This window comes from Carcharhinus amblyrhynchos, chromosome 34 (assembly GCF_965287045.1).
Source record: "Carcharhinus amblyrhynchos chromosome 34, sCarAmb.v2.hapA, whole genome shotgun sequence".
Taxonomy (NCBI): domain Eukaryota; kingdom Metazoa; phylum Chordata; class Chondrichthyes; order Carcharhiniformes; family Carcharhinidae; genus Carcharhinus; species Carcharhinus amblyrhynchos.
The window spans coordinates 5,579,599-5,603,862 of record NC_137357.1 but is presented as its reverse complement, the minus strand read 5'-3'; the positions used below and the strand labels follow the sequence as shown (position 1 = coordinate 5,603,862).

At 46.5% G+C, this 24,264-nt stretch overlaps 1 protein-coding gene across 4 annotated transcripts in view; it reads right to left on the bottom strand.

Moving 5' to 3' along the window:
* Positions 1-6,077: 6,077 nt before the first annotated feature.
* The window catches only part of LOC145361420 (outer mitochondrial transmembrane helix translocase-like), a 47,805-nt gene continuing 29,618 nt past the window's right edge, over positions 6,078-24,264 (bottom strand). For 3 of the 4 annotated variants that reach the window (XM_080217156.1, XM_080217159.1, XM_080217158.1), the window contains 4 exons: positions 22,288-22,377; positions 18,802-18,852; positions 18,394-18,566; positions 6,078-13,355 (listed from right to left, as the gene is read on the bottom strand). In XM_080217156.1, the coding sequence (XP_080073282.1) occupies positions 13,235-13,355; positions 18,394-18,566; positions 18,802-18,852; positions 22,288-22,377 (435 nt within the window). In that variant the 3' untranslated portion in view covers positions 6,078-13,234. The remainder of the gene's footprint in view (positions 13,356-18,393; positions 18,567-18,801; positions 18,853-22,287; positions 22,378-24,264) is intronic. The other variant, XM_080217157.1, reaches the window with a different exon arrangement.

The window sequence follows — 24,264 nt, the reverse complement described above, 5'->3', positions numbered from 1 at the left end:
TGTGGTAGGTTGGCCCAAACACACAATTCCAGTTGGATCAAACTTCTTGAGTCACCTCCAGCTGCTTCTCAAACATGTGCCACACTCAATGATCAGAGCATAGTGAATTCAAAGATTCAACCTCAAGCTGGGAAAGGCAAGGAATAACCCATGGAGAAAACGACCATGGAGAACAAGGAAAAACCATTTGATAATTCCTCTCTTACATCCTCAGCCCTGTCCAAGAGATCACACAGATCAAGTATTATGTGTAAAGACATCTAACTTCTGTATACTGTCATCTCTTTCCCACACAGGACACACAGCCCAGCTCCTCCTTGAATGCATCACACCTGCCACGCCAGCCAGCAATTCATGATAGAGACTCACTACTCTCTGAGAATGGGGAACTACCTAACTACGACAGTCCACTTCTGTGTTTAAACTTGCACCCCACCCTGCCAATGCCACTGCCCCCCCCCCCCCGCCCCCCCCATCCCACCGCTCCCCTTCCCCCATCTGTCAAACAATCAATCAGGGCAGCTTCCAGTCCAATCAATGTACAAACCTTTATCAGGCCACCTCTGAGTCTACACCATTTTAAAGTAAATAGACCAAGTCTGGATAGCTGAGGTTCTTTCACAAGGAATCATTCTCTTCAGGAACTTTTCCCAGGCTTTGATATCACCTACCAGATGGGGTGAAAACCAAAACTGGGGCCATTACGTCTGACCAATGACCTATATGTTGACAAAATGGTGTCCTTTGACATGTTCTGAATAACTCTATTAATCCAACCCAAAATCTTGTTAGTTGTTTGAAAGATCTTTGGCAGCACAGTGGTTCGCACTGCTGCCTCACAGCGCCACGGGCCGGGTTCGATTCCCAGCTTTGGGCGATTGTCTGTGAGGAGCCTGCACGTTTTCCCCATGTTTGTGTGGGTTTCCTCCAAGTGCTCCGGTTTCCTCCCACACTCCAAAAGAGGCGCGGGTTAGCTGGATTGGCCATGCTAAATTGCCCCTTCATGTCAGGAGGCTAGCTGGGGTAAATCCATCGATTCCTGGCCTTGGGTTAGAGCCTGGGTGGGATTGTGGTCGGTTATGACTTGATGGGCCGAATGGCCTCCTTCTGCACTGTAGGGTTCTATGATTGTATGAGCAACATGGAGAAACGATAGCTAAAGCCAAAATTCTTTCCTCTCCCCACCCTTTCTGCATTGCGGCCCGCAAATTAAGTGTTTATTATGTTGGCCTACTCCCCGAGAGAATCTAACTTTTTTTTATATTCGACTATTCTACTTTCTTAAACATGCCATTGATTTTAGTGCCAGCTACAAATTTACTGGCCGTACGACAAACATCTTTCCCCCAGGATGAAGACAGCAAGCAGTAGCAGGTGCAGAACCGATCCCTGGGAGACACCACTCTTCAATGTTCATAAACCATGTGGCACTGGAGCCAATTCCTAATCCAGTGTTTCAAATCACAAGATTATATCCTCTGAAGCAATTTAGTGCAAGGAACCCCCAGCAGAGGCTTTCTGAAGTCCAGTAGGACAGCATCTGTCAAATTACTTCCCAGTCGTGCCTGCTGCAGTATAGAATTCCAAAGGCTGGCAGACTCAATTCTCATTAAACATGAGCTTCCCCTCATGCAAGTTTGAAAAAACAGCCAAGCAGACAGAGTCAGAGGCTGGCCAGGTTGGAATGCTACCGAGACATTCAGGGAAATTATTCACTGCATTCAACTAATAGGGGCGGCACGTTGGCACAGTGGTTAGCACTGCTGCTTCACAGTGCTAGGGACCCGGGTTCGATTCCCGGCCTTGGGTCACTGTCTGTGCAGAGTCTCCATATTCTCCCCGTGTCTGCGTGGGCTTCCTCCGGGTGTTCCAGTTTCCCCCCACAGTCTGAAACACGTGCTGGTTAGGTGCTAAATTCTCCCTCAGTGTACCCGAACAGGCGCTGGAGTGTGGTGACCAGGAGATTTCCACAGTAATCTCATTGCACTGTTAATGTAAGCCCACTTATGGCTAATAAATAAATTTTCAGGCAGCAATACCAACTGCAAACCTGGATTTGTAAAGCCTTCAAATGGAGATTTAAGAAAAACCCAAAAGCGCTAACACAGAATCATAGAATCCCTACAGTGCAGAAGGAGGCCATTTGGCCCATCAAGTCTGCACCAGCCGCAATCCCACCCAGGCCTTATTCCCATCACCCCTCATATTTACCCTGCTAATCCCCCGACACTTGGGTCAATTTATCATGGCCAATCAACCTGACACCCACGTCTTTTAACAACTTTACACGGTTTCCACTGCATTTCTGTAGCACCATTCACGAGCTGAGGATGTCCCAACGCACTTTACAGTGTACTTTTGAAGTGCAGGCATTATTGCTAGAACAATGTTTAATCGTGTGATTGTAAAAAAATCTTGTACATTTTGTATTACAGCTCTTATCCCGGATTTTCAAAATTTCAATCATCAGGCAAAACGATTGAACCAAAATATCGAGCAATTTGATTGGATTTCCTTCTGTCTCCTTCAGGCTCATCATTCAAAAATGTTTAATCCCTCAGAAGATTCTCATCAGTAGTTTCCTGGACACTGAACTCACTTGACCTACGGTGCTATGTTTGGATCCGAGATGGCAAGGTACGAAGGAGAAATGATCACATTCCCTGTAGGTCATAGAATCATCAAATCCCTACAGTGCAGGAGGCGGCCGTTCGGCCCATCGAGTTTGCACCGCCCATAATCCCACCCAGGACATATCCCCATAACCATACTTATTTACCCTACTAACCCCCTGACACTAAGGGGCAATTTAGCATGGCCAATCCACCTAACCAGCACATCTTTGGTCTGTGGTAAGAAACAGGAGCACCCGGAGGAAACCCAGGCCGACACGGGGAGAATGTGCAAACTCCACACTGACCCGAGGCCGGAATTGAACCTGGGTCTCTGGCACTGTGAGGCAGCAGTGCTAACCCACGGTGCCATGAGCAAAAAGAGCACATCATATGCAAGACCTCAAGACACAGATTTTAATTGGCTCTGAATCATTCATCCATCACCCTTGTGCTCGCTGACCTTCACTGGCTCCTTGTCGAACAAGCCTTCCCTCTGCGTGAGGCGATGATGTGCAGCAAAGCCAATGGAGTAGCTTTAGATTCTTGTTGATGGTGAAGAGCCCAATCCGTGAGAAGCTTGACCACAAGTCCGCATCTGAAAGTGATTATCGGGTGTCTCCTGTGGGTTGTTGTTTCCAGTGAAAAACCCCGGACATTCTCTCTTCCACCTTCTTCCATCAGCTCAAGTTGATGACACAGAATCATAAAATCCCATGCATTTACCCTAGCGAGCTCCCTGACGCAAAGGGGCAATTTAGCACAGCCAATCTACCCAACACGCACATTATTGGACCGTGGGAGGAAACCCACGCAGACATGGGGAGAACGTGCAGACTCCGCACAGACAGTGACCCAAGCGAAGAATCGAACCCGGCTCCCTGGCTCTGAGGCAGCAAGCAGTGCTACCTAATGCACAACCGTGCTGCTCTGTATCGTCACATCTGTAGGCTCGACGAAGCAAGGGTGGCAGACTTCCTTCCCCAGTGGACTTTGGTGAATCAGATGGGTTTTCCAACAATCAACAATGATTCCATGGTCATCAGTAGATCTTTAAAATGAAAGATTTTTAAAATGGAATTAAAATTCCATCAGCTGCTGTGATGGTATTCCAACCCAGGTTCCCAGAACTTAAGTTGAGTTTTTGTTTTGACAGTGTACCCAAACAGGCACTGGACTCGGGGATTTTCACAGTAACTTCATTGTGGTATTAATGTAATAAATAAACTTTAATCGCTGCTCTGTAGATCTCAAAACAGTTTTTATTTCAGGATTCTGTCATGAATAATTGAACTCAGCAATTTCCAAGCTTCACGAATACCACATTGACATTTCCTGGTCAGCCTTAGTGGATAGCAGTTGCCGGAGTGCCGATGTAAACCGGTAATTGGCATCATTCCTTCTACCGGGCATGTTGATGCATGGTGAGCCGTGCAACTTTCAGAGTGGCACATCCATCTGATAGTGGCAGCAGAGTGCTCAGTGCCGCAGTCTGCAATGTGCTAGGTGCTGGGTGTGCAGAACCACGGACAAATCACATCCTCCGGCGATAATTGGCTCAAGTTGATGCCACAGAATCATAAAATCCCGACAATGGAGAAGGAGGCTATTCGGCCCATCAAGCCTGCACTGGCAACAGTCCCACCCAGGCCCTATCCCCATAACCCCATGTGTTTACCTGCTAAGCCCCCTGACACTAAGGGGCAATTTAGCATGGCCAGTGACAGATGACATCTGTCGTTGAATCCAAAAACAAAGCAAACCTTCAAAGTACAATATAAATCAAACAGCGAGAACACTCCGACTTTAGGTACTCAGCCCAAAGGTGTGCGGATTGGCTGTGCTAAATTGACCCGAGTGTCAGATTAGTAGGGCAAATATGTGGGGTGATGGGGATAGGGCCTGGACGGGATTGTGGTTGGTGCAGACCCGATGAGTTGAATGGCCTCCTTCTACATTGATCTACATTAGCTAAGACAGTGGCACTAAAGACACGGACGTATTGCGCAATTAAATGCCGGACCAACTGATGTCAAGAAATCCAAACTGGCTGTGACAATGGAACTCGACGTGCTATGAACGATAGAATCAAGAGGACACTTGATCCTACTATCACTGAAATTGCCCCATGCAATCAGCAGATGGTGAAAGGCTCACCAACATAAGTAAAGATGTCCCGCTGGGTTAAACGTGACAGTGAGATGCACCCCTGCGAGATGGATATCTTCCAGTCCGTGTCTCCTGCAGTTTCCTTTCACGATTGAGTGAGTCGAGCTCAATAAAGGCTAAACATGGAAGAAAGACACCCCAGAAAGGATGGAATTCCAGTCAAACTGTGCTGCTGCAGAAAATCCCATCTACTGCCATCACGACCCTATTTAACAAAGCCTCAACTTTAACATCCTCATCCCCTGCTTTGAGAACCCTGTAATCTCTTCTAGCCCTGGTCTGTTTCCGTCTGTCACCCTTCAAGACGTGCAATCCTCCTGTTCAGTCTTCCTGCACGTCTCCAATCTGAACCTCTCCAGCCCTGGTGGCTGTACCCTGAATCATCTTGGCCCCAAACTCTCCTCAGCCTCTCACTCCGCTCTCTAGAACGCTTCTAAAGATCTCCCTCTGAACTATGTTTGAGTCATCTATTCCAGTTTCTTTTTCTAGGGCTTGATGTCAAAGCAATCTTCAAAATATTTTTACTGATGTTGCTCACTCAGCACTATTGGACATTTCACGATGTTAAACATAGTGCCACAGTGGTTAGCACTGCTGCCTCACAGCACCAGGGACCCGGGTTCGATTCCTGGCTTGGGTCACTGTCTGTGTGGAGTTTGCACATTCTCCCTGTGTCTGCGTGGGTTTCCTCCGGGTGCTCCGGTTTCCTCCCACAGTCCAAAAGCCGTGCTGGTTAGGTGCTAAGTTCTCCTCAGTGTAACCCGAACAGGCACCAGACGTGGCGACTAGGTGATTTTCACAGTAACTTCAGTGTTAACACAAGCGTACTTGTGACAATAATAAACAAACTTTAAAACACTTCAGAAATTCATGGATTGCAGCCTGCGATACATGCACATTTCTAAATCCATTTTAATAAAACTAAAAATCAGAAAAAATTAAGTTAGACATTCCTTACCGATCACAGAATTGTTATGGTTCCTAAGACTATAAGACATAGGAGCAGAATTAGGCCATTCGGCCCATTGAGACTGCCCCGCCATTCAATCATGACTGATATTTTTCTCATCTCCATTCTCCTGCCTTTTCCCCATAACCCCTGAACTCCTTATTAATCAAGAACCAATCTATCTCTGTCTTAAAGACACTCAATGACCTGGCTTCCTCCTGCAGTAAAGAGTTCCATAGATTCACCACTCTCTGGCTGAAGAAATTCCTCCTCAGAAGGCAGCCATTTGGCCCATCCTGTCTTTAGAACCTGGCCAGAAGATGGCGATTTACCAATTCTCATGAACAGCTAACGTTTTTTGATTTGTTCATGGTGCATCTAAAAGTCAGTCCTCTCTAAGTGATGCACAGGTGTATGCTTTCCACAGCAATTAAGCATTTCGGCCTGAAAAAAAAATGCCAGGTTAATGAGCACAATACATTACCTGCAGTACGGGATAATGTTCGTGTCTTGTAGTTTACTACAAGTTAGGTAGTCTAAGCACTGGAAATACTCAGCAGGTTTTGCAGTATCTGGGGAGAGAGAGAAAAACCGAGTTAACGTTTCAGGATGAACAGGATTCTTTGCACTGAAGGCTGTTCTGCTCTCCACAGATGCTTCCAGGCCCGCTGTCTTTGCTTTGTCGGTTTGAAACAAAAGAAAAGGACTTGAGCAACAATAATATTGAGATCATTTTATTTCACAACAATGTCTCATGGTAATAATTTACTTGAAATCCTGGGATGCCTGACAACTGCGGTCAATGGGACAACTTGCAACACACAAACAAATTAAAGTTAAGTACCCTCAACGCCCACGGTGCAATGGACAAATTATATACACAGAGAACAATAAATTATTGCGAGTAACAAAAACCTTTCTACACAAGCTCTGTACATACAAAGACTGAAAGTGTGGAGATTATTGCAGAGGTGCCCTTATTTCAGCATGGTCCACATCCAAAACAGTGTCATATGTAAGTTTATTTACTCGTCACAAGTAATCACACATTAACACTGCAATGAAGTTAATGTGAAAATCCCCTGGTCGCCACACTCTGGCGCCTGTTCAGGTACACTGAGGGAGAATTTAGCACCTAACCAGCACGTCTTTTGGGCTGTGGGAGGAAACCGGAGCACCCGGAGGAAGCCCACGCAGACACGGGGAGAACGTGCAAACTATACACAGACGGCGACCCAACTGGGAACTGAATATGGGTCCCTGGCGCTGTGAGGCAGCAGTGCTAACCACTGTGTCACTGTGCCGTGGAGGACCATTATCATGGAAAGGAGTTACTTCTCTTGTCCTCTCCTGATCTCATTTGTACCAAAATCTGCTGGTGTCTGCAAACCCACAAGGGCACTTTTCACGGTAATTTCATAGCAGTTTCAAAGTAAGCCTACTTGTGACACTAACAAATAAATTTAAAGCCATTCACCCAGGAGAGGTGCAGAGGAAACTGGGCAAAGTATAAATATTTCCATTGGGCAGCACAGTGGCACAGTGGTTAGCACTGTTGTCTCACAGCACCAGGGACCAGGGTTCAATTCCTGGCTTGGGTCACTGTCGGTGTGGAGTTTGCATGTTCTCCCCACATCTGCATGGGTTTCCTCCGGGTGCTCCAGTTTCCTCCCACAGTCCAAAGATACGCGGGTAGGTGGATTGGCTCCGGTAAATTGCCCCTCAGTATCAGGGGGACTGGCTAGGGTAAGAGTGTGGGGTTGTGGGGATAGGGCCTGGGTGGGATTGTGATCGGCACAGACTCAATGGACCAAATGGCCCCCTTCTGCAATGCAGGATTCTATAAAGTTTTGAACATTTTATGCAGCTTGTGACAATTTTCACTTCTCTGTATTACAAGTAGCATCAACAAAAAAAGAGGTAGTTAGTGATATATTATGAAGGCGAGTCAGCTAAAATTCCTCACATACACATAGGTCTCAAAACAGAATTCAAGTCTTCCCAAATTAGTGTGCATTCTTGGAATGCTGAGTTTGGAAATCTCAAGGTGGAATTTTAAAAATGTTCAGTGCAAAATAAAATCAGGCAACAAGATCTTGTGTTTGGCCTTGTTCCATTATACTCACACGCATCTTCTAAACTGGCTAACAGCTTTCCTTCTAATTAGTTGGCTGGTGGGCAGGCTCGCTAACACTGCTGCAGGACTCACTAACACTGCTGGATACGGCACACAGCTACTTGGCTTTTAAACCTGTAAAAGATACAGTCCTCAGGTATGGCTTTTGTGGGTTAAAATTAAAAAGGCAAAAAAAACCCTTTCTTTTTCATAGAATCACTATGGTGCGTGAGGCCATTCGGCCCATCAAGTCTGCACCAACCATGACAGGAACCAGGGCCTATCTCCGTAACCCTTTATATTTAATCCCCTGACACGAGGGTCAATTTAACGTGGCCAATCCACCTAACCCACACATCTTTGGAGTGTGGGAGGAAACTGCAGCCCCTGGAGGACACCCACGCAGATACAGGGAGAACATGCAAACTCGGCACAGTGACCCAAGGTGGGAATCGAACCCGGGTCTCAGATGCTGTGAGGCAGCAGTGCTAACCACTGTGCCACCTTGCCACTCAGCTTATTCCTTTAATATAAGTATCATAATGTTTTTCTTGTGCGTGCTGAACTAGCATGTTCCAGCATGCTTAGAGTCTCAGCAGCACACTCTTCATATTAAGAGATCCATAGAAACTAGTATCTTTTTAAGCTCCAGAATGGATACAAACAAGGAAGCTCATTCAGCCCATCATGGTTCACCCTTCCATTTAGCTCCCACACTGTCACAGTATTAATTTTACGTGCCCGCCACTGCTTATGTGAAGTGGTTCCTGACAACACTTGTAAACATGCCTTGCCCTGGTTTGAACCTCCAGCCCCAATGTTCTTCCCCCGGGAAAGAGAGAGCTGGGAGATGAAGGTCTTTAGGAGACCAGAACCAGGGTCCATATGGCAGTCATTATTAAATCTAATAGGAAAAGCTACAGATAGTACCTTTAACCATACAATAATGAGAATGTAGAACTCACTGCCAAAGTGAGTGGTTGGGATGATAGGTTAGGAATACAGGAATGTTTAAGATTAAGATGTATTTAACTGGATCATAGAATCTTAAAACCATACAGCGCAGAAGTGGCCCTTCAGTCCATCAAGTCCACACTGACACATTAGAAACACCTGAACCCTCACTTAATCTCATCTGCCAGCATTTGGCCCATAGCCCTGAATGTCATGATGTGTCAAGTGTTCATCCAGATATTTTCTCAAGGGTGTGAGGCAACCTGCCTCCACCACCCTCCCAGGTAGCACATTCCACATCATCACCACCCTCTGAGTAAGAAAGTGTTTCCTCATATCCCCTCTAAACCTCCTGCCCCCCGACCTCGAACCTATGCCCCCCTCCTGATTGACCCTTGAACTCGGGGGAACAGCTGCTCCTTACCCACCCTGTCCTGGCCCCTCATAATCTTGTACGTCTCAATCAGGTCGCCCCCTCAGTCTTCTCTGCTCCAATAAAAACAACGCAAGCTTACACAATCTCTCTTTATAACTTAAATGCTCCATCCCAGGCAGCATCCTGGTGAATCCCCTCTGCATCCCCTCCAGTGCAATCGCCTACTTCCGATAATGTGGCAACCAGAACTGCACACATAGTCCAGTGTGGCCTTACCCAAGTTCTACACAACTCCAACATTACTTCCCTGCTTTTACATGCGCATATCAACACAGGCATCAAGTTTCCCCAGTCCAATGCCGGCATCTCCACAGCATAACTTTGTAACATATTGACACAGGCAAGTTCCCCATATCCTTTTCTCACCATCCTACTAACATGCCCTTCCGCCTTTGGAGATCTGTGGACAAATGCGGCGAGGTCCCTTGGTTCCAGAGAACTTCCTAGTGCCCTACCATTCATCGAGTACTTGCTTGTCAAATTACTCCTTCCAAAGTATCAACTCACACTTTTCAGGGTTAAATTCCATCTGCCACTTATCTATTTGATCATTCCATCTATACCTTCTTGTAGTCCCAGACACTCCGTCTCACTGTTAACCACCTGTCCAATCTTTGTGTCATCCGCCCACTTACTAATCTTAGCCCCCACACAGTCAATGTCATTTATATAAATGACGAATAATAGGGGGTCCAACACAGATCCCTGTTGTACATCACTAGACACTGGCTCCCAGTCACGAAAGCAGCTTTCTGTCGTCACCCTCTGTCTCCTACAACTGAGCCAATTTTGAATCCAGATAAGTACACTAGAAGGAAAAGGAAGATATGTTTACAGTTCTGGTCACCCTATTATAGAAAGGATGTTATTAAACTAGAAAGAGTGCAGAAAAGATTTACTAGGATGCTACTGGGACTTGATGGTTTGAGTTTTAAGGAGGGACTGAATAGACTGGGACTTTTTTCTCTGGAGCTCAGGAAACTTAGGGGTGATCTTACAGAGGTCTATAAAATAACGAGGGGCATAGATCAGCTCGATGGTCAATATGTTTTCCCAAAGTAGGGGAGTCTATAACTAGAGGGCATAGGTTTAAGGTGAGAGGGTAGAGATACAAGAGGGTCCAGAGGGGCTATTTTTTCACACAGAGGGTGGTGAGTGTCTGGAATGAGCTGCCAGAGGTAGTAGTAGAGGCAGGTATGATTTTGTATTTTAAAAAGCATTCAAACAGTTACATGGGTAAGATGGGTATAGAAGATATGAGCCAAACGCAGACAATAATACATCAAATCAAATCAACTGGGACCAGTTTAGTGGTTAAAGAAAAAAGGGTGACATGGACAAGTTGGGCTGAAGGGCCTGTTGCCATGCTGTAAACATTTATGACTCTACGCCCATAGGTTGAGATGAAGTAGGATAGAAGGAAGATGAGGAAAGCAACCGCAGACAAAGTGCCACGGTGGCACAGTGGTTAGCCCTGCAGCCTCAACTCCAGGGACCTGGGTTCGATTCCCAGCTTGGGTCACTGTCTGTGTGGAGCTTACACGTTTTCCCCGTGTCTGTGTGGGTTTCCTCTGGGTGCCCTGGTTTTCTCCCACAGTCTGAAACACGTGTTAGTTAGGTGCATTGGCCATGTTAAATTCTCCCTTAGTGTGCCCGATCAGGCGCTGGAGTGTGGCACTAGGCGATTGCAGTGTTATTGCAAGCCTACTTGTGACTAATAAATAAATAAATTTCTAAGATGACCTACTTGGGGACTGGTAATTCTAATTAATAGCAGAAGGTGTCATAAGTAGAGAGGTGGGCAGGAAGAATGCCATTTTAGGGGCACTGTTCTCAGAACAGCTGTACAACACCACACTGGGAAGGGACAGCATGGACTGAGAGACAAATCATAGATGGGTGTCACCAAATCCTCCCTACAAAGAGTGCTCTGTATCAGGAATTCATTCTTGGCTGAAATGGAAAGAGTAGTGAGGACGCTCGAAGGGAAGGTGTGGGGAATGGTGGCATTTTCAAGACAGTAGAAATATGAAAGACTGTGTTATCTTCCCCATCTCATAATCAAGTCACATATTTAACATACAGGATGTACAATACATGGAGTTTGGAAGAGTGAGAGGGGATCTCATAGAAACTTACAAAACTCTAACAGCGTTAGACAGGGTAGATGCAGAAAGAATGTTCCCCAGGATGGGGGAGTCCAAAATTAGGGGTCACAGTTCAAGGATAAGAGGTAAACCTTTCAGGACTGAGGTGGGGAGAAATTTCTTCACAAAGAGGGTGGTGAATGTGCGGGTGACGGCACAGTGGTTAGCACTGCTGCCTCACGGCGTCAGACACCCGGTTCAATTCCAGCCTCGGGTCACTGTCTGTGCAGAGTTTGCACGTTCTCCCCATGCTTGGGTTTCCTTCGGGTGCTCCGGTTTCCTCCCATACTCCAAAGATGTGTGGGGTGGGCCATGCTAAATTGACTCTAGTGTCAGGGGATTAGCAGGATAAACATGTGGGGTTGCAGGGGTGGGATCTGGGTGGAATTCTGTTCAGTACTGATGGGCTGAATGGCTTCCTCCTGCACCGTAGGGTTTCTATGTTCCTATGCGTAGCATTCACTACCGCAGAAAGTAGTTGAAGCCAAAATGTTGTGTGATTTCAAGAAGAAATTCGATATAGCTCTCAGGACTAAAGGGATCCAAGGATATGGGAAAGAAGGGGGAAATCAGGATATTGAACTTGATGATCAGCCATGATCAAGATGAATGGCGGAACAGGTTCGAAGGGCTGAATGGCCTATCCCTGCTTCTAGTTTCTGTGTAATAAGTGAAACAGCAAACACAGCTGTAGCTGCTAATGTCTCATAGTGTTAATCAGTGGAAATAATGACAGCATACAGACAGCAGCATGGTGAATTGCCACATTTGCAATATTGGTCAAGAGAAGAATATTGGCCAAGGCACCAAGAGGCGTTGCTGCTGCTCTTTAAAAAAAACCGCCAGGCTTCTTTTCAATCAATGATATTGAGCCATACAACAGGACAGACAGAGCCTCAGCCGCAGAGAATCATAGAACCCTCACAGTGCAGAAGGAGGCTATTTGGCCCATTGAGTCTGCAGCGACCACAATCCCATCTAGGTCCTATTCATGCAACTCCATGGATGTACCCCACTAATTTCCCTCACACTAGGGTCAATTCAGCATGGCCAATCAAGCTAATCAGTACAGCTTTCGGGCTGTGGGAGCACTCAGAGGAAACCCACACAGACACAGGGAGAACGTGCAGGCTCCACACAGACAGTGACCCAAGCTAGGAACCGAACCCCAGTCTCTGGCGCTGTGAGGCAGCAATGCTAACCACTGTGCCACCGTGCCGGTTTAACTGGCCAGCCGAGTAAAAACATCTGCACAAATGCCATACCCCACTAGGGTTAGGGAGTGAAGCAACGGTGCAGGTTTCCTGATCATTGCTATGACCAGGCTGCATCACCTACCCAGGGCCCAGCTTCTGTATAACCTGGTGATCTTCATTGCCCCAGTTCATCCTCAGAGGAAAAGATCATGCTGGTGCAGCAGTGGACAGCTTGTGGTGCCAGTGACACTGCAGCTCAGTCACACTGCGGGAAAAGAGAATGGACGGGCAATACAGCACATTGTCATTTGTAGCGACTCAGCACCTCTCCTCTGAGAAGGGGTTGAGACAACAAGTGCAGGAACCCCCGAGTGTCCGACAAGTTTGCTCCACTATTCCTGATCCAAGCAGGGTTTGCACCGAACGCACGTTTGTTCACTGAACTCTCAGCAGGGACGTCAAGTCAGGGACGTGAGGTGCGATTGTCAGAGAGAGGAAGAGAATGACAGTTTATGGTCACTCAGCAATCCCTGATCTCGCCAAAGGGATAGCTGCCCATTCGTGAAACTTAACCAGAACAGCTAGAAGTCTACAGAAAAGGCCTTTAAAACAAATGAAAATGACTTGCACACGGAAACCCTTTGGTGCAGGCTGCTCAGTCCACAGGAGAATCCTGCAGCATTGGAGTGCCAGTCGCTGCCTTCGATTCCTTCATCCTCTCCAAGGCCAGGTACAAGTCCGTCTGCGTGATCGCTCGCAGACACTCGTCAGTGGAGCTAGAGGGGAAAAAAAAACACAACAGCACACATTAGGATTTCTTTTCTTACAGTCAATACTGTACCTAGACCAAATACAAATTCACTGCAGGCCAATCCCCAAAGTAACACGTCTTCCACCACAGTCCACCAGATCCAACATCTCTTCCAGCCAGAAGGATTTCTCTCTCTTCCACCCACCCCACCTGCTCAACTCACCAAGTTTGGATCATCGGGCGGAATTTTACTGGCACGTCCACCCAAGTTCCACGTGATCCCACCCGAGGCCAACAGAGACTGCCGTTCTCCGAGCCTTGCCCGACTCTGGATTCGGGGTGGGCATGCCAGTAAAATTCCGGCTATAGAGTCATGGAGGTTTACAGCATGGAAACAAGCCCTTCGGCCCAAATAGTCCACACTACCTAGTCCCAATTGCCCGCGTTTGGCCCATATCCCTCTATACCCATCTTACCCATGTAACCGTCCGAATGATAAAAAATTACCGCAGATGCTGGAACCTGAACCAAAAGAGAAAACTTGGGAAAATCTCAGCGGATTGAGCAGCATTTGTGAGGAGGAAAAAGAGCTGACATTTTGAGTCCAGTTGACCATTTGTCAAAGCTGACATAGCTGTCACAGCTTTGACAAAGGGCATTCAGACTCAAAACATCAGCTCTTTTCTCTCCTTCTAGATATTGCCAGGCCCGCTGAGATTTTCCAGCATTTTCTCTTTTGGAAACTGTCTGAATGCTTTTTAAAAGACAAAATTGCACCCACCTCCAATACAAACTCTGGCACCTCATTGCAGACACTCACCACCCTCTTTGTGAAAGAATTGCCCCTCGAGGCCATTTTGTATCTCTCCCCTCTCACCTTAAATCTATACCCTCTAGTTTTAGATACACCTACTTTCCGAAAAGATACTATCTAGCTGATCTATGCCCCTCATAATTTTATAGACCTCTATAAGATCACCCCTCAGCCTCTGTGCTTCAGAGAAAAAAGTCCCAGTTGACCCAGCCTCTCCTTATAATTCAAACCATCCAGTCCCGGTAGCATACTACTAAGTCTTTTTTGCACTCTTTCTAGTTTAGTAATATCCTTTCTGTAATAGGGTGACCCAAACTGTACACAATATTCCAAGTGTGGCCTTACCAATGTCTTGTACAACTTCAACAAGACGTCACAACTCCTACATTCAGTATTTTGATCAATGAAACCAAGCATGCTGAATGCTTTCTTCACCACTCTGTCTACCTGTGACTCCACTTTCCAGGAGCTATTAACCTGCACCCCTCGATCTTTTTGTGCTGTAACTCTCCTCGCGCCTTACCATTAACTGAGTAAGTCCTGCCCCAGTTCAATCTACCGAAATGCATCACCTCACATTTATCTAAATTAAACTCCAACTGCCATTCATCAGCTCACTGGCCCAATTGATCAAGATCCAGTTGCAATCTGCGATAACCTTCTTCACTGCCCACTATGCCACCAATCTTAGTGTCTTCTACAAACTTACTAACCATGCCTCCAATATTCTCATCCAAATCATTTACATAAAGGACAAATAACAGTGGACCCAGCACCGATCTCTGAGGCACACCACTGGTCACAGGCCTCCAGTTTGGTAAACAACACTCTACAACCACCCTTTGGCTTCTGTCATCAAGCCAATTTTGTATCCAATTGGCTAATTTACCCTGGATCCTGTGAGATTTAACCTTACGCAATAACCTCCTCCTGTGCGATACCTTGTCAAAGGTCACGCTAGCATTACAGGGGTTCCAGTGGGCTCCCCAGGCATTGGTCTGTTTCTGGTAAGATTTGTGTAGGCGCAGTCACTGTTACCAGAAGGTGGTCTGTGGAGGAGCTGTTGTGAAGGAGTGGTTAAGTCCCAAACACAACTTCAGTTTTTCCCTCCATACCTCCTCCTCTAACCGAAAAAAAGGACATCAGAAGGGCCACAAGGCAAGGGAAAAGTGAGTTGAGATTCTTTTATCCTTTTACTTGTATAAGGGCAGTATAGGGCAATGGTATGCTCCTCCTGCTAGATGTGGGAAATTAGGGAGCAATCTAGACTCCCTGACAACTTTGTCTGCAGGAAATGGGCCCAGTTGCAGCTCCTCACAAACTGCATTGTTCAGTTGGAGCAGCAGATGGATGCACTACGGAGCATACAGGACGCAGAGCGTGTGATGGACACTAGTTACAGGGAGGTTGTCACAACACAGGTTCAGTTAGGTAGATGGGTGACTGCCAGGAAAGGCAGGCAGGTACTGCAGGACTCTCTTGTGGTTATTCCCCTTTCAAATAGGTATACCGTTCTGGATATTGAGAGGGATGGCCTACTGGGGGAGATACCAGCAGCAGCCAGGCATGTGGCACCACAGCTGGTTCTGCTGTGGGACAGGGGCAAAGAGCAAGTGAGCAGTAGTAATAGGGGACTTGCTAGTTAGAGGCCACTCTGTGGCCACGATCGAGACTCCCTGGTACCAACGTCAAGGACGCCTCTGAGCAATTGCAGGACATTCTTAACAGGAGGGTGAGCAGCCAGCAGTCGTTGTACATATTGGTACAAATGACATTGTTAGGAAAAAGGATGAGGTCGTGAAGTGTGAACATAGAGAGTTAGGCAGAATGCTAAAGTGCAGGACCTCGGAGGTAGTAATTTCTGGACTACTATTGGTGCCAGGTGCTAGTGAGAGTAGGAATACGAAGATTCGGCAGATGATTGCGTGGCTTGAGATGTGCAGGGGGCAGGGATTTAGATTTTTGGATCACTGGGATCTCTTCAGGGGAAGGCTAACCTGTTCAAGAGGGACAGGTCACACCTGAACTAGAGGGGGAGTAATATCCTGGTGGGGAGATTTACTAAAGCCACTCGGGGGGGGGGGGGGGGGGGGCGGTGGGACCAGAGCAGTCGGGAGACAGAAGAGGAGGTTGAGGACATCACAGAAGTCAAGGAGAGCACATTAAGTAGTAAAGGCAGTGTCAGTAATTGTAGTACCAGACAGATCAGGCAAGAGCAAGACAGAGAGCAAGGGAAGTCCAGATTAAATTGCATTTATTTCAATGACGGGCAAGGCAGGTGAACTCAGGGCATGGATGGGTACGTGGGACTGGGATATTATAGCAATTACTGAAACAGAAGGAGAGGCTGGATAGACTGGGACTTTTTCCCCTGGAGCGTAGGAGGCCAAGGGGTGGTCTTATAGAGGTCTATAAAATAATAAGGGGCACGGATCAGCTCGATCGTCAATATCTTTTCCCAAAGGAGGAGAGTCTAAAACTAGGGGCAAGCGTTTAATGCAAGAGGGAAGAGATAGAAAAGAGTTCAGATGGGCAATTTTTTCTCAAGAGGGTGGTGAGTGTCTGGTGAGAGGTAGTAGTAGAGGCGGGTACAATTTTGTCTTTTACAAAGTATTTAGGCAGTTACGTGGATAAGATGGGTATAAAGAGATATGGGCCAAATGTGAGCAACTGGGGCTAGCTTAGGGATTTAAAAAACAAAGGGCAGCATGGACAAGTTGGGCCGAAGGGCCTGTTGCCATGCTCTAAGCCTCTATGGTCTTAGACCAGCGTCTAGTCCTTAGAGGTAACTGAACAGAGCAGAAGCAGGATTTCTTTGATGGTTTAAAAAAAATTAAACCATTGAGGAGGGGAAAATATAAAAAGCTGTCGCCAATTTTATTAAATCTTGATGGCAAATTTTTGCTGAGGTGAATTCACCCTCATTTACAGGGACAATCCCTGGGTTTGCCATAAATTCCTTCCACTAATTCTAGATCAGGCTTGACCTGTACCTGCTAAACTGCTGAAATCACCAAGCTCTCAGTTCAGACATCTTTAAGAACCCTGAAGCTCAGAAGGCTAAGGAAATTCAGCATGTCCGCTACCACTTGCATCAATTTCTACAGATGCACCACAGAAAGCACCATTTCCGGATGTATTACAGCTTGGTCTGACCAAGACCGCAAGAAACTGCAAAGGATTGTGAACATCACGCAAGTCAGTCTACAGTCGATTAATTCCATCTTTATTTCCCACCTCGGGAAAGCAGCCAGCATAATCAAGGACCGGCCCCACATAAGCCAAGCACACACTCTTCTTGCTCAGAGAGGGTGGCACAGTGGCACAAGGGCAGCAGAGTGGCGCAAAGGTGGCACAGTGGTTAGCACTGCTGCCTCACAGTGCCAGGGACTTGGGTTTGATTCCCGGTCACTGTCTGTGTGGAGTTTGCAAGTCCTCCCTGTGTCTGTATGGGTTTCCTCTGGGTGCTCTGGTTTCCTCCCACAGTCGTGCAGGTTAGGTTGATTGGCCATGCTAAATTCACACTCTCTAGCAGGGTAAATATGTGGGTTTATGGAAATAGTGTAGGATTATTGTTGGTGGGAGCTTGATGGGCTGAATGGCCTCCTTCTCTATCGTAGGGATTCTATGCTTCTACCTTCTTCTGTTGGGAAAAAGATAAGAAGTCTGAAAACACTTACCAACAGACTCAAGAACACCTTCTCCTCTGCTGCCATCAGATTTTTGAATGGTCCTATCACACATTAAACTAATCTTTCTCTTCACCCTATCAGTAATTGTAACATTATAATCTACAACCTTTCCTTCCCTTCTCTCCTACGTACTCTATGAACGATATGTTTTGTCTGCATAGTGTGCAAGAAACAATACTTTTCACCGAATCCCAATAAATCAAATCAATTCTACAGGGCAGCACCAACCAGGATGTAACTCCACACAGCTGATTTTGTCATTTACACGGAAAGGAGATGAAAAGATAATGAAATAGTTCCTCCCCACGGCAGCACTGGGAACAGATGCCGCCTCACACAGTGAGTGGGAAAATACAAGTGGATGCATTGTCGGGACACAGGAACACAAGCTGCCCACATTTCCCCATGAAGAGATGTGCTTCCTTCTATGCTGGGCCACCTTTACTTTCCCACGATACTCATCACCCTTCTTAAGTGCAGAAGAAACTCTGCTCGCATGCCTAGTCCTCAGTGTGACTGCCTCTCAAATGGTATCAAAGCACAGCAACGAGAGGCACCTTTCCTCGCAGTCAGCAGCCTGCAGTTGTCTCGCGATGCGCTGCATTTGCTCCTTCCGAACAAAGTCACGCAGCCTGTGCAAGGCTGCCTCTCTGCACAGCTCCCTTAGGTCACTGCCCGAGTAGCCTTCCGTCTTCTCTGCAATTTCTTTCAGCCTCACTTCACTGTTTAACTGCACAGAGCATTTTGAGACAGAGAGAGCAAGCCACGGGGGGAGAGAGAGCCAGTGAGGGGGACAATCAGGGAGAGGGAGAATCAGGGAGACGGACAGGGAGACAGAGAGAGAAAGAGAGAGAGAGACACACACACAGAAAGACAAAAAAATATAAATCAATAGGCACCCCAACTTACAGCAGTAAAATCACTGGATAAAAAATAAAACAAACCAAGCAGAGAAAGACACGTACACATTCACCAGAAAGGATCAACTTCAGAATCTCCAGCCGCTGTCTCTGCTTCTGTCAGATTACACAGAAATGGTTATTGGAACATTGCTGAGGGACATGTTGCCAATACATTTTTGTCTTGCACTTATCAGGACAAACACAAGAATACCAAATTTCAAACAATCACAACAATTTACACTGCTGGAGAAGAACATAAGAACATAAGAAATAGGAGCAGGAGTAGGCCATCTAGCCCTTCGAGCCTGCCCCGCCATTCAATAAGATCATGGCTGATCTGTCGCGGCTCAGTTCCACCTTCCCGCCCTCTCCCCATAACCCTTAATCCCCTCTCTTATCAAAAACCCAACAACCCGCGTCTTAAAAATATTTAGCGAGGCAGCCTCCACCATCTCGTAGATGGTACACACTGCTGCTACTGTGCGTCAATGTTTATTTACTAGTGTCACAAGTAGGCCTACATTAACACTGCAATGAAGAGGGGGCTGATTTGTTGGCAAGATGACTCTGATTGGCGGAGGTGTTGCCATGGAGAAAGCAAGAGGGAATTGCAGCAAGTCTCTGCCCGATAATGGTGTAGCTTTCAGAATTTTGTGGGACGAGTTTCATTTCAAAATCTCTGCTGTTGCCTGATGTTTTCAAAAAAATTTCTTCACGGGACATGGCCATTGTTGGCTAGGCCACTATTTAATATTGCCCAACCCTAAATGCCCTTCAGAGGATGCTGGTTAGTCACAGCTTGAACTGTTGCAGTCTGCGCAGCGTAGACACTCCCATAGTGCTGTTCAGGGAGAGGGAATTCCACGCTTTTGATCCAGTGACAATGAAGGAACAGCTAATATATTTCCAAATCAGGACAGTGAGTGGCTTGGAGGGGAACTTGCAGGTGGTGGTGTCTCCCATGTGTCTGCTGCCCTTGCCTTTCCAAGTGGGAGTGGTTGCGGGTTTGGAAAGTGCTTCTGAGGGAGTTTTGGAGAGCGGTTACAGTGCATCTCGTAGATGGTACACACTGCTGCTACTGTGCGTCAATGTTTATTTACTAGTGTCACAAGTAGGCCTACATTAACACTGCAATGAAGTTACTGTGAAAATCCCCTAGTCGCCACACTCCAGGTACACTGAGGGAGAATTTAGCACCTAACCAGCACGTCTTTCGAACTGTAGGAGGAAACCAGAGCACCGGAGGAAACCCTTTGCAGACACAGAGAGAATGTGCAAACTCCACACAGACAGTGACCCAAGCCAGGAATCAAACATAGGTCCCTGGCGCTGTGAAACAGTAGTACAAACCACTGTGCCACCATGGTGGACAGGGTGCTAATTAAGCGAGCTGCTTTATCCTGGATGGTGTCAAGCTTCTTGAGTGTTGTTGGACATGCACCTATCCAGGCAACTGGAGAGTATTCTGTTACATAAGAACATAAGAAATAGGAGCAGGAGTAGGCCATCTAGCCCTTTGAGCCTGCCCCGCCATTCAATAAGATCATGGCTGATCTGAAGTGGCTCAGTTCCACTTTCCTGCTTTCTCCCCATAACCCTTAATTCCCTTGCCTACCAAAAAACTATCTACCCGTGTCTTAAATACATTTAGCGAGGTAGCCTCCACCACTTCAACGGGCAGACAATTCCAGAGATTCACCACCCTTTGAGTGAAGAAGTTCCTCCTCAACTCCGTTCTAAACTGCACCCCCCCTTATCTTGAGGCTGTGTCCTCTAGTCCTGTTGTTCTTTCTGAGCAGGAAGAATCTCTCTACCTCTACCCTATCCATCCCCTTCATTATCTTTTACGTCTCTATAAGACCCGCGCCCCCCCTCCCCCCCCCATCCTTCTAAACTCCCAACAAGTACAGACCCAGTCTATTTAGTCTCTCTTCATAGTCCAACACCCTCATCTCCGGTATCAGCCTCGTGAACCTCCTCTGCACTCTCTCCAAGGCCAAAATATCCTTGCGCAAGTGCGGCAACCAAAACTGCACACAGTACTCCAGCTGCGGCCTCACCAGTGCCCTGTACAGTCGCAGCGAGACCTCCCTGCTTTTATATTCTATCCCCCTCGCTATAAAGGCCAGCATATCATTTGCCTTCTTGATCACCTGCTGCACCTGCAGACAGGGTTTTTGCGACTCATGCACAAGGACCCCCAGGTCCCTCTGCACTGTAGCATGCTGCAGCTTTTCGTCCTTTAAATAGTAATCCCACTTCGCCCTTTAAATAGTAATCCCAGAAGTTACACTTCTGACTTGTATCTTACAGGTGGTGGATAGGCTTTGAGGCAATCAGCACATGAGTTACTTACTGCAGCATTCCCAGCAACTTATCCACTCTGAACTACAGTATTTATATGGCTACTCCAATTCAGTTTTTGGTCAATGGTAACACCCAGGATGTTGATCGTGGGGAAATTCGGCAAGGGTACTTACAGGAAGTCTGAGTCTTCAGTGAGCAGGAGGATCAAAGAGTGGGACAGAGTTGGCAGTGGTGGGCTCAGAAAGCAGGATTGGTGGTGAGTAGGATTGGCAGCAAGTAGGAGGCAAGTAGAAAGTTACATCTTTCTTCTGTTTTTTAATTTGTTTTATTTTACCGTAATTATTTTACAAGGATGGTACAATGGTTAGCACTGCTGCCTCACTGCACCAGGGACAGGGTTTGATTCTGGCCTTGGGTCACTGTCTTGTGTGGAGTCTGCGCATTTTCCTCATGTCTGCGTGAGTTTCTTCTGGGTGCTCCAGTTTCCTCCCACAGTCCGAAAGACGTGCTGGTTCGGTGCTAAATTCTCCCTCTGTGTAACCCGAACAGACGCCAGAGTGTGGCAACTAGGGGGTTTTCACAGTCACTTCATTGCAGGGTGAATATATGCCTACTTGTGACAAATAAATAAAACTTAAACTTTAATTTCATTTACCAATAAAGGAACTTAGCTATATAAAGTATTCCAACTTAGCGTATAATTTTTTTTGAACTGATGAGAAATGTCTGACAAAATGCAACTATATCTTATATATTGATTTTAATGGGACAATTCAATTCGCTTAAAGCCATTTCACTTAAAGCTGCGTTATTGAGGATCTCAACAACTTTAAGTGAGGACTAACTGTTGCGCTCTCCAAACTCCCTGCTAATTCAAAACAAGCACAAGGCTTGAACATATTCCTTTTGTTTGCACAGAATAGGTTCCAACCTAAGAATGTAAGTTGCTTCCAATAACTTTACATGAACCAACTTATCAGTTCAACTGATTAACTTAAATTGATGGTTAATGTATCTATTTGTGCACTCAGGATTGCTCAGCAAGTGCTGCCCAACTGAGGAAGCACAGGGAGTAGCTTGTTTGTTTTGGAAGTGTAGACTGGTCATGTGCTGTGATTACTTCCCCCATTTTAAAACATATAGGAGCATGTGCCAATCAGTTGCCTCCACTCTCCCCACAATGCTGCTCAGGCAGCAAAACAGCTCAGGATAACTTACAGAAATCTAACAGCAAACACTCACAGGCAGGCCCACATGGAATGTACTGGGCATCCTCCTCAAGATGGCTGGATCCACATCCTGTGGCCTGTTTGTAGCACCCATCACGATGACCTATAGAAGAGGCACAGAAACAGGAGACTGAAGATGGCTAAACTAACTGCATTCCCACTGTACCGACCCTGGCAAATCCCTTCGCTGGGTTTTCTAGCTGATGATGACTTTAATGCAATAACTGGCTGAACATGCCTTTCATCATCACACTTAATTGTATACTGAACTGGATCTTCAATCCTGTTCGTGAAATCATATACCGAACTGGATCTTCAATCCTGTTTATGGTATGTTAAATCATATACTGAACTGGATCTTCAATCCTGTTCATGGTATGTTCTGGATAAAAGCAACTGAGAGATGACTTGACAGGCTCTGGCCCTTCAAGGAGCAAGTGAAGGGCCAAATGGCTTCTCCTGCTCCGATCTTCTAAGTATTTCTATTCCCAAAGATTCGGAAAGAGATCAACTTGTAAAAAAGGCAGTGTCCCTGATCCAGAGGCTGTAGGGGTATTGCATGTTATGGCCATGAGAAGGGAAGAGTAACATGGACATCGCACTTTTACTCAGGGTGCCATGTTAGTCATGTTTCACTGTGATTCTTCTGCTCACACAGTAGCATGTGTTAAGTCTTCCACAGCCGTTAGCACTGCTGCCTCACAGCACCAGGGACTTGAGTTTGATTCCCAGATTGGGTTACTGTCTGTGGAGTTTGCATTTTCTCCCCCGTTGTCTGCTTGGGTTTCCTCTGGGTGCTCCAGTTTCCTCCCACAGTCAGAAAGACGTGCTGGTTAGGTGCTAAGTTCTCCCTCAGTGTAACCCGAACAGGTGCCAAAGTGTGGCGGCTAGGAGATTTTCACAGTAACTTCAATGCAGTGTTAATGTAAACCTACTTGTAACACTAATAAATTAACTTTATAATCTGACGAAGAGTCATCCAGGCTTGAAACATTGGCTCTATTCTCTCTCCACAGATGTTGCCAGACCTGAGATTTTCGAGCTTTTTTGGTTTTGTTTTGGATTCCAGCTTCTAGATTAATTTGCTTTTAAAATATAATCACTGTCAGCAATTAGGGTCAATCAAAGAACAGGGAACTGGACAATACAGGGACAGGCCCTTCGGCCCTCCAAGCCTGTGCCAATCACGTTTATCTATCTAGGCCAACTGTTTATATCTGGCAGTAGCACAGTGGTTAGCACTGCTGCTTCACAGCTCCAGGGACCTGGGTTTGATTCCCGGCTTGCGTCACCGCCTGCGTGGAGTATGCACGTTCTCTCCCTGTCTGTGTGGGTTTCCTCCCACAGTCCAAAGATCTGCAGGTTAGGTAGATTGGCCATGCTAAAAACCGCCCTTTAGAGTCCTGAGATGTGTACACAAAAACATAAGTAGGAGGAGCAGGAGTAGGCCATCTAGCCCTTCGAGCCTGCCCCGCCATTCAATAAGATCATGGCTGATCTGAAGTGGCTCAGTTCCACTTTCCCGCTTTCTCCCCATAACCCTTAATTCCCTTGTCTCTCAAAAACCTATCCAACCATGCTTTAAATATATTTAGCGAGGTAGCCTCCACCACTTCAACGGGCAGAGAATTCCAGAGATTCACCACCCTTTGAGTGAAGAAGTTCCTCCTCAACTCCGTTCTGCAGGCAAAAGGTAGGGAATTATAGGCCGGTTAGTTTAACGTCTGTTGTAGGTAAAATGCTTGAATCCGCAATCAAGGAGAAAATAGCAAGGCAACTTGAGGAGAATTGTTTGATAGAGCAGACGCAGCACAGTTTCGTTAAGGGGAAGTCGTGTTTGACGAATTTATTGGAATTCTGTGAGGATGTGTCTAGTGCAGTGGATAGAGGAGAACCGGTGGATGTGGTGTTTCTTGATTTTCAGAAGGTGTTTGATAAGGTGCCGCACAAGAGGTTGTTACAGAAGGTTAGGGGGCGTGGAGTTGGGGGT